This window comes from Tupaia chinensis, unplaced genomic scaffold, assembly GCF_000334495.1.
Source record: "Tupaia chinensis unplaced genomic scaffold, TupChi_1.0 Scaffold000272_1, whole genome shotgun sequence".
Taxonomy (NCBI): domain Eukaryota; kingdom Metazoa; phylum Chordata; class Mammalia; order Scandentia; family Tupaiidae; genus Tupaia; species Tupaia belangeri.
Genome location: NW_006159754.1, coordinates 1710073 through 1723443, shown reverse-complemented (window position 1 = coordinate 1723443; position 13371 = coordinate 1710073). Strand labels below are relative to the sequence as shown.

At 44.1% G+C, this 13371-nt stretch overlaps 1 protein-coding gene across 1 annotated transcript in view; it reads left to right on the top strand.

Moving 5' to 3' along the window:
• The window catches only part of ERICH6 (glutamate rich 6), a 38009-nt gene that overhangs the window by 572 nt on the left and 24066 nt on the right, over nt 1–13371 (top strand). Inside the window, exons 2-7 of the mRNA XM_027772367.1 lie at nt 673–730; nt 4724–4800; nt 7300–7362; nt 7869–7924; nt 8021–8137; nt 11708–11821. Coding sequence (XP_027628168.1) covers nt 673–730; nt 4724–4800; nt 7300–7362; nt 7869–7924; nt 8021–8137; nt 11708–11821 — 485 coding nt within the window. The remainder of the gene's footprint in view (nt 1–672; nt 731–4723; nt 4801–7299; nt 7363–7868; nt 7925–8020; nt 8138–11707; nt 11822–13371) is intronic.

Sequence of the window (13371 nt, the reverse complement as noted above, 5' to 3'; positions counted from 1 at the left end):
CTGGCCCCACACCCCATGCCCCGTCCCCCACACACTCCCAAACCTTCGTGCGCCGGCCCGATGTCCACTGTGCAAACAGGCAACACTCCCCCTGCACGCCCCTTGAAGGCCCGGAACCCCTGGCTGAGCTGTAGCGAGGAGTCACAATTTTGGGTAGAGGCAAGCGCTTTGTGGAAGTTGAAACCTGGGCAGTTCTGTACAGAGAGCTCATTTTTGTATCACCTGTGCATCCATTTGTGTGCATGCACAGTGACCCCCCCCCCCACGCGCACACACACACACACCCCAGTGCAAGGATGCTGTGCTATTGAAGAGTCAGGGGACAAACACAGCCGTACTGTTTAATTCAGCACGTCCTGAAACACCTGCCACTGCTCAGAGACAGGCAGTGCAGAGCGCCTTCCTTAGCTCCCAGGGCTGACAGGTCCAGGAACCCTTGGTTAGGGGAAGGGAAAAGGGTAGAGATCTGTCCTGAACTACAGCTCGTTTGGCAGCACCTCCGGCCTCGGCCTCTGGTTTCACTAGTAGTGTATGCCTGCATGCACACACACACCTGTAACAATCAACAATGTCTTCGGACATGGCCCAATGTCCCCTGGGTAGCAAAATTGCCCTTTGGAGAACCACTGATTTGGAGGGAGTGGCTAAGTGTCCGAATGTTTTATTCAACAGGTTTTCCTAAAATATTTCAGACATTTAGAAAAGACACGTCTGAAACAAATTTACATAGGTAAGCAATTGTTTTTAAGTTTTCTATTGTTATTTTTTTAAAGCTGATAATGTTTACCTTCTGGATAAACATGTTAGGAAGTATGTTAAAATAATCCAGGGCCTTTACGCCTTATAGTAAAAGGTTCTTTTTTTTTAATCTAGACCGGTATACAAACGAGAAAGAAAGGTCCTTGCCTATCTTCAGTCTGATGCCTAGCTATAGAGACATGTCTGCTCATCAGTAGAATATGCAATAATAATAATACACCTCGTGTGTACAATAAGTGCTGTAAAGTTTAGAACACCTTCCCATTGGCTAAATGCAAGAGTGACCAGAAACTTATTTTGTAGAAGAGAATGGAAATTACTCTCTTTCCTTCTCGCTGTCTCTTTTCTGATTATTTCTATTAGCCTTCAAGCACTTTAAACGTAATAGGAAAATACCAGAGAAATACCTTTTGGAGTATCTTTATAAATCTGCCCTGAAATCTCACACCAAAGTGAATGTCATCTTGAATTTCTGTTGGCTCTAACTTTGCTTTGCTTTTATAAGCAAATTCTAAATTCTTTTCTTTTCTTTTTTCGTTTTTGCCATAAGGCGTATATGCTCACCCAAGAGAGACAGAGAGAGGGAAAATGAGAAATCACCCCCCAGGGGGATGGCCATCCCACAGTCCCTTCTCTTCCTTTCTCCTCTAGGTATTTTGGGCATGCACACACACGCACCCGGTGTGAGTTTCAAGCCCTCAAACCATGGTCGACCATGTGGGAGTCCAATGCCTTAATAAACACAACACCTACTGGCCCCCCAACTTCAAAATTCTTAGGCATAAGAATTATCCTGTCTCACATGCTTTTATTTATCCTTTTAATTCACCTTTTTTTTTTTTGAGAGGTTTTTTCGCTATAGGGCGCGTGCGCTCACCAGACAGACAGACAGAGACAGAGAGACAGAAAGCGAGAAATCACCCCCCAGGGGGGATGGTCACACCGCAATCCCTTCTCCTCCATTCTCCTCTCAGGATCTTGGGCACGCACGCACACGCGCCCGGCGTGAGTTTTAAGCCACCGGGTCCAGGACGCGAACTGCAGTTGACTACGTGGGAATCCAATGACATAGCCATTACGCTAACTGCTGGTTCCCTTAATTCACCTTCTTGATAAAAAAAAATAATAATATATGTTCATGGTTTCAAATATAAAAGTATGCCAAGGTATAAAACTGAAAATCTCCGTGTCTTTATCCACTTACACCTCACTCACCAGAGTTAACATATTATTAACAGCTTCAATTTGCTTCCCATTATCATTAAAAATATATATTTTTTATATTTTTATGAACTTCTGATGTAACTATTGAATTCCACCTCTTCATTTTGGGTACTTAAATTATTTTTAGTTTTTCTAACATTTAGGGCTTCAAAGTATTTAAGCCTCCACTTCTTGGCTTACCAATTTTAGTATCTGTTGAGTCTATTATGAAAAATGAACATTTGAATACACTTCTGCCTCTTTCCATCTCTCCTCTCGCATCTTTTCTTACAGTGAATAACAAATTGTATACAGTATATAACAAATTACATAAAAATATAGGATATACAGGGGCCAGCAGGTGGCTGGTGATTAAGGTGCTAGACTTCACATGGCTGATTGCAGTTGAAGCCTCAGACCTAGCAGCCTGAGAATCAGGCTGGTCACATGTGCTTGTGTGCCCAAAATCCCAAAGAGAATGGAGAAGGGACTGCGGCCTGACCATCCCTGCTAGGAGGCGATTTCTCACTTTCCTTCTCTCTGTCTCCCTCCCACTAGGTGCACACACCCTATGGCAGAAACCTTAAAATGTATAGGTAACATACATTCGTATAAAGTTATATTATTTCGACAAGCCTTCGTATGTTAGTATTCCGGTTTGTTCATTCACCCTTAGTGCTTTGAAGGGTACAGGTTGATTCTAAAAATTGAAAACCAATGAACAGTACTCACACTTTCCTGCTAAGAAACCAATAATGTCATTGGATCCATGGATGACAAAATGACATTCTATGTCTATAAAACTCATTTCCTCCAAAGGGAACGTTTCAGCTCTTGGTCATTTTTAGCTGTCTTCTATTTTTCTGGATTGGGTTCAACAGTCCTCGTTTCCCACATTGCCTTCTTTCTGTTATTCCTTTTCCTTTTGCTGGAGAAACTTAGGTGATTTTTTTTTTCCATCTAGGTCTCGTGCGCAGTCAGATTTCTGCCTGGCAACGTCTTCGTTTTGCCCTCGTACTTTACCTATTAGTAATACAACCTGGCCTAAGAGAATAGGCCTCACACCATTTTCCCTCAGCGCTCTGAAGAGACTGTCGTTATCCCTGGTATCCACTCTTCCTAATCAGTCTGGTTCTCAAACCCTTCTGAAACGTGCTTTCCTCCCCTTCATTGTCTCTCTTTTTTTTGCCTTCGGAACTCCTACTGGTAGCTGTTGGACCTCTCGGATAGATTCTCCATCTCTCACAACGTTGCCTTCATATTTTCAATAGCCTCAAGATGTTGATGTTTGCATTGAACTGTACAGCCCTTGCACAGAATTTTTTATTTGGGGATTCATCATCGTAATTTCCAAGAACCAGTTCTTGTTCTGATTATTACTATTCAAAAATGGGTTTTTGTTTATTTGGTTTTTGCTTTTCTCTCTCGGAGGACATTATTAGTACATATTAGAAGTCGCCTTTGTAGCCCTTGTTTCTTTCAAGGTCAGGTGTCCTGTTTACCTTGCTCTTTCTCTTCCACGCTATTAATTGTCTTTAAAGGACTGGTCATGCTTCGTTTTCCATTTGCATTTGTAATGAATGGCTAGTATTAGCTGGAATGGAATCCTCCTGTAGCTCTCTTTCCTAGCCAGGCAGCTGGGAGGATCGACTGTGAGCCCTGCACAGGTGTGTGTGTGTGTGTGTGTGTGTGTGTGTGTGTATGGGGGGGTTGCACATCAGAGCTGCCTTTCCATCGTGTCTGGACAGGGAGCAGTCAGCTGGGTAGTCCCACTATTACAGAGTTAGGACAAGGACATTGTATTGTATGGCTGGAGTTCTTTGTAGGTGGAATGTCCCTTCCTCCTTTGTCACCCACGCTTGTTGAGCAAGTCCTTTGTAACTTCATACTCTGCTCTCCTTCTCTTTCAGGGCTGAAATATCCCTAGGCAGGTTGCCCACTATTTTTAGAAACCCATTCGTTGGCTTCATTTGAGAATAAAACCGACTGTTGCCAATGACCCTGTATACGGAGAGAAGAAAGGGCCTGGCGACTGTTCCAGCTTCACTCTAAAGCCTAAAAAAAAATGTTAATAGTAATAATGAAAAGAGATATTGTTTGTTAACATCCTTTATTTGACTTGCATCTTTTTTTATTTTTTTCAGGTTTTTGCCATAGGCTACATGTGCTCACTGGAGGGAGAGACGGATGACCACCTGCAATCCCTTCTCCACCATTCACTACCGGGGACTCTTGGCGTGCACATGCACACACACACACACACACCTGTTGTGAGTTTCAAGCCACCAGGTCCAGGACTCAAATCACAGTCAGCCATATGGGAATCCAGCCCCTTCACCATTATGCCACCTGCTGGCCCCTGGATCACTTCAAACTACTGAAAATGAACAATTTGTTCTAATTTAAATTCCAGTAAATGTTTAGATGCATACACCACTAACACAACCACCTCATATGTGTTCATATATAGGGGTAATAATTTACTGCCTGCAGGAACTAATATGGTATTGGAACCACCAAAGATTCAGAAAGAAATATTTTATTAAAAAAAAAAAGATTTGCTGCAAATGCACTGTGTATAACTTTACTGAAGAGAGAAGAATGGAAGAAAATATTTCAAAGGAAATAAAATCAGGATCTTCTGTCCATAGTTATTCGTTATTTGATTACTAAAAGTACTATATTTCAAAGACCTGCTTAGCAGCTACATAGATATATTCAAAACTAACCTTTGTCTAAACTTCAGAAATATCTATTAAAGTGTCTTTTCAGGAGTTCCAACATCAGTCCAAACAGAAGAAAGCTGGCTGCAAGCCTTGGCTAGTAAGAAGCTTCTAAGTGAGTAGTTTGATTTCTTTGTACTGGCTGGAATATGGGTCACATATTGGACTATCACAGGTGCAGAGGGCCAATAGAACTAGGTTCGAATCCCAGCCCCCCAGACAAGCTGACATTGTGGTGTAGGACAAGGTGCTTAACCGCATTGAGTCTAAGATCCTTCAACTGTTCGCATCTGTAATACTGTCACAGGATTGTTAATGAAGATCAAAAGGACATTGAAGATTTGAATTCCTTAGCACTTACTCTTCAATGAATGGTGGCGTTTATTTCACATCAAGAAATTATCTGCTATTACCTATTTTCCCTCTTTATTCATGAAAGAGAGCATTTGTGTGCTTAAAAAAGGGGGTGGGGGAAGAGGAGCACTTGCCACAGGGACTGCTCCTGCCATGGTCACCTTCCTTCAGTTAGTACAAGTGCTAGCTAGAGAAGGGAGAGGAGGAGGGAGAAAGCACCCTTCTGTTGGGCATGATCATGCCACCACCCCTTTCCTTCATTCTCCATCTGTCGGGATGCACACACATGCACCCTGTGTGTTTTCCAAGCCACGGGGATCAGGATTCAAAATGTGATCGTCCGTGTGGTACCCAGCTCCTTTAACCGTAAGGCCAGGGGGCCAGCCCAGCCCATCAGATCCTGGGCACTCGGCACAGGATGGGCATGTCTCAGGCACCCAGGTTGGGGATTTGAACCATGGTCACCAAGTGGAATGTGACTTCTCTTGAGTAGCACACTACCACCGTACCACAGAGTTGTCTGCCATTATATTTTCGATACACGTTTTTATTTTTTATTGTTGATGTTACATATACATATTGCTTTTAAGCAATTACATATTGCATTAAGTGATAAAAAATGTAAAAGTTATCACTTATCTCAGTTTATGCCTCAGAAGTAATCATTATGAATAGCTTGTCCTTTTATATTCAAGCTTTACATTAGATCACTTATTCATGAAACGCTTACTACACACTCATCACAGGTCAAGCCCGGTTCTAGGGAACCAGTAGTAGGGAACGAACTCCCTGTCTCAGTAATCTTGTATCAGAGTACAAGAGATGGAAGGGATGGTGAGATACATGCTACACAAAATAAATAAGAAAATATATAGACCAGCCACAGTGGCACGACACTTGTGTAATGCTCCATGATGCTGAAGCCATATAGGAAGGCCCCAGGTTTGCACCCTGAGGTCTCCCTGTACATTTGGGGTGCATACCCCATACCTCACCTGTGATCCTAGTAGGCTGAAGGATGGGGCTGGATCATGACATGAAGACCCTGTTCGGGATGCTGTCTCCTCTGTCTCTCTCACATGTAAGAAATAAATAAATATTTAAAAGTAAGTAAACATACACTACATTAGATGAGAAGAGTGCTAAGGAGAAAATAAATCAGAGAAAGGGACAGAAAGTGTCAGGATGGGAGGGTTGCAGGATCATACAAAGTGCTCAGAGCCAAGACCTGAAGGAGGTGAGAGCATGAGGCACGACCATCTCTGAGGGAAGAGTGTTCTGGCTGGCCCTATGTACTAATCATGTATCTGACCCCCAGTTGAACTTTCTTACTGATTCTAAAAGTTTGTCAATAGAAGATCTACTGAAGAGTGCAGTTTTATTTCTCCTTTAACATTTCACTAAGCAGTGTCTGTGGTCTGAATGTCTGTGTGCCTCCCCACCCCACGCCCCAGATGCATATGTTGAAACCTAATCATCCAAGTGTATATGTTGAAACTGATCATCAACGTGATGGTATTAGGAGGTGAGACCTGTGGGAGATGATTAGGTCATGAGTGTGGAGCCTCACAGATGGGATTAGTGTCCTTGGGAAAGACACAGAAAGCCGGTTCACTCCTCCTACCACGTGAGAACATAGCAAGACACACCATCATGAACTGGGAAATGGACCTTCAACAGACACTGACTGTATTGGCATCTAGACAGTGGACTTCCTAGCCTCCAGAAGTGTGGAAAATAAATTTCTGTTGTGTATAAGCTAGCCAGTTTATAATATTTTGTTACAGCAATCCAAAGGAGTAAGACAGAAAAAATGATACCAAGAAATAAGGGTACTGCGGAGACCAGCAGTTAGCATAATGGCTATGTCACTGGACTCCCATGTAGTCGACTGTGATTTGAGTCCCAGACCCAGTGGCTTAAACTCACGCTGGGTGCGTGTGCGTGCGTGCTCAAGATCCCAAGAGGAAAATGGAGAAGGGATTGCGGTGTGGCCATCCCGCTGGGGGGTGATTTCTCGCTTTCTGTCTCTTTGTCTGTCTCTGTCTTTCTGGCGAGAGCATGCGCCCTATTGCAAAAAAAAAGAAAAAGAAAAAAGAAAAAAAAACCTCTAAAAAGAAAGAAAAAAAAAAGAAAAGGGGGGACAAAATTAAGAAAGAGATAAACCAAACAGTACAGGTACTCTTTCCTAAGACACAGATTTTGTTTTACTTTTTTGCTGCTTTGTCAGGATTGATGACAATCGTACCTCTTTTTACAGTGAAGAAAACAACCCCTACAATAACAGAAGCTGAGCCTGAATACCTGGCTTCTAAGTTAAGAGGTAACTGGGTGTCTGGCCTTTTGCCATTTTGCTAACAAAGGCAAACTACCAGTAGGGGACCAACCTTAATTTGCCCAGTGTCCACCCCTGATAGAAAAGCACTCGTTGGGGCCAGCAGATGGCACAATGGTTATGTCACTAGAGTCCTGGATCTGGCAGCTTACACCAGGCACGTGGGCATGCACACCCACAATCCTGAGAGGAGAATGGAGGGGAAGGGATTGCAGCATGGCCATGCCCCCTGGGGAGTGATTTCTCGCTTTCTGTCTCTTTATCTCTCTGGTGAATGCACATACCCTATAGCAAAAATCTCTAAAAAAAATAAGTAAAATAAAATTAAAAAGAGTACCTATATTCAGGAAGCTGGTAAAACTGTGGGGTTCAGAGCATTTAAACAGTGTTTGCTACGAGGGTAGGGTGGGGGAGACTGTCCAAACTAGAGAAATTAAAATACACTGGACCAACAGTTTTAACTTTTTTTCTAAATCTATTTTTTTTCTCCTCAGAAAAATGGGTAGTTAATCCAGGAGAGTCAAAACTAAACGTATTATGCGAGCTGGAGGTAACATCTTTATTTATGTCAACTAGTATACTGTTCTCATGATAAAAGTAGCTTATTTAATCTTCAATTTTCTCTCTCCTTTTTTTTCCTATTTAGTTTAAGGAAGACTTCGTAGCACTATTTGAGCCTTCCCTAAGAACATTACCCTGCATTGGGCCACCGTCCATTCTGGCTTACAAAAAAGAGAGCTCCAATTTAGGCATTAACTTCAAGGTGACTTTAATTTATGTTTAATTATTACTGACGACAGAGAAAGCTACATAATGATTTGCACAATACACTGTGAACATACTTGGAAAGAAGAAAAATTAAGTCAAAGAGCTCATTTACTTTGGGTACACTCAGAATGGCCGTGTTAGTGTCCTGAGACTGCTAGGAAGCTGGAACAGCACATGGGACCATGTTGTAACCAGCACCCCAAAATGAGTGGCTTTATACAACATAAACTGCTTGTCCTGTGGTTCTGGAGGCCACCTACACTCTGATCCATCCAAGGCCACCTGTCTGGAGGTATGGACAGGGCCACCCAGAAGGGAGAATTCTCTCTCACCTCCTCCTAGTTTGGGCAGTGGTCAGCAAGCCTCAGCTGCAATACTCCAATCTCTTCCTCACTTGTCAGGTGTGTTCTCTGTAAGCCTGTGTCCAAATGGCCCTCTCCTCCAAGGGCATCTGTCACGTTAGATTAGGTCCCATTCTATTGATCTCATCTTAACTGGATTACATCTACAAAGAGTATATTTCCAAATAAGGTCACATTCATAAATACCAAGGATCAAGATTCCTTTTTAGATACACAATTCAACCCAGAACAGTGGCCTCCAAGCCTCCAACCTGGTAAATGTTTGCTGCATTTGCTTGTGTTCATAGACCAATTCAGGCTGGTGCTTGATGGGCAAGGGAAAGATCACCTCAGTAATCCCAGCAGTATGGGCCAGGGCCCTATAGCAGAGAAGAGACCGACTGGTGGCATGGTTATTTCCAGACTTGGATTGGATGCCATGGCCACGCAGAGAGAGCTGAGCATTCCCCACGTCTAAACACCCTCGGTCGCTTCTCCCATGTGTGCTACAGGCACAGGTTTATCCACAAACTAGCAGGCAGCACAGATGCAGGTGCAGGGATGGGTGGGTGGGTGGTTTAGCTGCATCGACGTGATGTTCATTGCCATTTTATACAGCATAGTGAGCTATATGCTGGTGAAGGCAGCCTATTAAATATATCATGTAGTGTGCTATCAATAGTTACCATTACACTTACCCAGGTTTTCCAAACCTTACGCTTATCCTTAGGACTCGACGGGCTGAACTTCTTTTTTTAAACACAACCCCTTCCTTTTTCTGAACCACAGACATTTATATCCAGGAATGTTCTGGAGCTGGGGTTACGCTGTCTTGCCCTGACACCCAAAGATGGGCCTGAATAAGGGGAAGGTTTCATGCCTCTTCTTCAGGGAGAGGTCCCCACGTTGGCCTCTGTGCAGGGCTGGCGCCTCCAGAGCTCAGGCGCAGAGTTGATACTTGCCTTGTGCTGGGGCAACCCAAACTGCCTTGCCCACTCTCCTCTCCCATCACACCCTCTTCCAAGGCAGATGCCAAGAGACTCATGCATGGTCTCCTGAAGTCTCCTCCTTATTTCACCCTCAAATAAAGAGGTGAAGGGGCTATAAGCTGGGAAGTCAATACCATGCACCTGGGATGGAAGAGGTTGTAGGTGGCCTGGTGTTGCCAAGCTCTCATTCTGCCCTGCTCCATCATGCGGTGGCTGTCCCAGACTGTCACCATCATCTCTGTACAGGAAGACTGCTCCCTAAGCATCCTGCCTTTGTGCAGTTCTTACTTTCAGGCCATCGATGTCGGCCATTACTCTGGGGTGGTGAACCCCTGGCTGCACTGTTCACCTCAAAGACCTTTTAGCTCATATTGCGCATTGTTGCCAGTCTCTGAGGTTGAGTTCCACGACCAATACAGACACCCTGGTGGTGTTTGTGATCCGAAGCTGCATCTGGGTCTCTTCCTGGAGCTCTGTGCCAAGGAGTGACTGCTCAACTGTCCAGGATACTCTGCAGTCACAGATTTGACCTCGGGTGACAACAGGGCCACAGTGTACCAACCCCTCACTCAGTCACCTGAGCCCCTAATGCCTCCTGAACTACTTTACCACACAAACAGAAATCTGAGCTTCAAAGGGGCTCCCCTTGGGACAGGATGCTCATTTAGTTGAGAAAGTTGAGGGATCAGCAGATGGCATAATGGCTATGTTACTGGACTCCCATGTAGTCAATCATGGTTCAAGTCCTGGAGCTGGAGGCTTAAAACTCACGATGGGCACATGAGCATGCATGCCCAAGATCCTGAGAGGAGAACAGAGGAGAAGGGATTGTGGTGTGGCCATCCTTTCTGGGGGGTGATTTCTCACTTTCTGTCTCACTGTTTTTCTCTCTGTCTCTCCAGCAAGTGCACGCTCCCTTTAGCAAAAACCTCTCTATTAAAAAAAAAAAAATTGGTCATTGTATGTGCTCACATAGTAATGCCAGGGGTTTTTTAAAAATTAATTTGGGGCCAGCAAGGTGGCATGGTGGCTAAGGTGTATGGATCCCACATGGCCAACTGAGTGGTTCAAGTCCAAGACCCAGAGACTTGAGAAGCAAACCAGGCCTGCAAGTGTGCCCATCCAAGGTCCCACTGGGGATGGGGCGCTGGAGTGGAGAAGAAGGGATCATAGTATGGCCATCATACTTTCTCACTTTCTCTCTCTTCCTGTCTCTCTTTCTGGTGAGTTCACGTGTCCTATAGCAAACTAAAAATAATTGTTTTTTTTCTTTTATTCATGATAAAGCATGTGCACACCCACACGTGCAGTAGACAGAAAGCACCCTCCACAGACTGGGCAGGCTGCAATCATTTTCCTCCTTTTCTCCATCCTGTCGGAATTTGGGGCATGCACACACATGTGCCCAGGGCATTTTTCAAGCCACCGAGGCCAGAATTCAGGCTGCAATCAATCCTGTAGGCCCTGACCCGCAGTGCACAGAGCCTCCCCACCATCCTACCTGGCTGGCTCCTACTTCTCTCGAACCGTGCATGGCCAAAGAAGTTAGACCAACGCTTTTTCTTATCTGGCCCTTTCCAAAAGAGTTTTAGGTGAGACCAGCAGATGGAGTAATGGTTACGTCACTGGATTCCTACATGGCTGACTGTGGTTCGAGTTCCAGACCTGGCAGCTTGAAACTTGTGCTGGGTGCATGTGCATGCATGCCCCAAATTCCAAGAGAAGAATGAAAGAGAAGGGATTGTGGCATGGCCATCCCCCATTGGGAAGGTGGTGATTTCTTACTTTCTGTCTGTCTCTCTGGCAAGTGCACAACCCTATAGCAAAAATTCTCTCAAAAATAATAAGAATTAATGGTATTCCAATACCTTGAACCATTTGCATAAAATCAAGTGAGTATTTTTCTTGTCTCTTGCACCTAGTTACACATTATATATTCCTTTCCCCTTTAAGGGACTCTGGTGTCAACAGAAAAGTCATATCTGCATCTTTCCTCTTATAATGTCACTTAGTGGAATATACAGATCTGGCTGGTGTGAGTCCAGCCCGGGAGCTTTGCCTCGCCATATTTCTAGATACTGTCCAGGTGTTGATGGGAGTGTTAGGTAAGGTGGTGCATCCCGGTCACCTCTGCCTCCTACCCTGTACTCTCTGGCCTGCCCTGCTGCTCTCAGAATCCCAGACCTGCTCATTAGCACGTCTTCATGGGTCTTCTCCGTCTCTCTCCCTCTCAAGGATGAAGAAGAGGACACGTTGCCTGAATGTGAATTTTGTGGCAGTGATCTAAGAGCATTTCTTTCCAATATGGACATTTACTGTGACTATGAGACCTCTGAACTGTTAGGAAAAGTAAGTTTGCAAGCAGCTTTACTGAGGAAATAGCATTATTTATAAGCACAATGTTAAGTCATGCATAGTGTTTTTGCCAGCCTCTGTCCCTGGCATTGCCATCACTAAAGAGTTATGGTAACTGTCAGGGAAATGCACATCACAGACACAATGGGGTCCCACTACATACCCACGAGGAGGGCTATAACTAAAAAGAAAGTAACATGTGTTGCTAAAGGTGTAGAGAAACTAGAACACAGCAACAGCTGCTGAGGGGAAACATAAAATGATACAGTCGCTTTGGAAAACAGTCTTGCAGTTCCTTGAAAAGCTAAGCATAGTTACCACATGTTGCAGCAATGCCTCACCTAGGTTTAGGCCCCCAAAAGTTGGCATTGTATGTCCACGTAACAATATATACACAAATGGTCATTGTGCACCATCCACAATGCCAAAAGTGGAAACAACCCAACTGTCCATCAACTGATAACTGGATAAATGAAAGGTGGTATTGTGGAAGGCTGCATATTGGATCTTGCACATGAACAACTGTTGGTCCATTTTGTTCCCTTACCCTAACATGGCTGTCTGCTTCTGTAAACCTGCTTGCTCTTCTCATGAGAAAATAGCTCGTGCTAGCCATATAGAAAACCATACCCAGGACGACATCTGTACCTGCTACTGTCTTTGTTAACTAGCCCGAAACCCTTTTGTTTAGCAATGGAACTGCTTACCTGGAAATCCCACTCCCCTCAGAAATAATTAACCTGCTTGATTCAGCTTCTGTAACTGCTTGCATAGAAACCCCTGGTAACTGACCGCCTATAAAAAGACTACGCCAACTTCAGTCGGGGCTACAGTTCTGACTCTCAGTACCCCCCTCTTCCCCCCTCCCCCCGTCAGGCCGTAGTAGCTGGCCAGCTAATAAACTTAATCTGGCTTTGGTGGTTGCTCATTTGGTGGCACTCTGCAACAGTATATCTATACACTGAAATATTATTAGACCATAAAAAGAAATCTGAAGTCCAGCAGCATGCTATGTTATGGACAAGCCCTGAAAACATGCCAAGTGAAAGAAGCCAGTGGTAAAGTGCCACATAGTATGTGGTTTCATTTACGTGAACTACACGGAACAGCAAGCCTAGAGAGACAGAAAGTAAATCAGTGGTTGCCAGGAGCTCGGAGGTCAGGAGGATGAAAAGGGATTGTTAGTGGACATGGTTCTCATGTTCTAAAATGTATTGTGATGGTGACACAGCTAATGAATACACTAAAATCCAAGGAACTATACACCTCTTTAACGAGTGACTTGTGTGGTATGTGAGTTATATCTTCATTAAACTTTTATGGGATTGGAGGGAAGAGTTATGATAGATTGTTATCCAAGCTCCTTAGCCCTTTTTAAAAATTATTTCATTTTTAGTTATTCATTCATTTATTTTAATTTGACCAGAGAGAGAGACAGAGAAAAAGAGAGGGAAAGTGAGAAAGCAAGCCACTAGGTCCGGGACTCAAACCGTGGTCAGCCATATGGGAGTGTCTAGCACCTTCACCACCACACCACCTGCTGA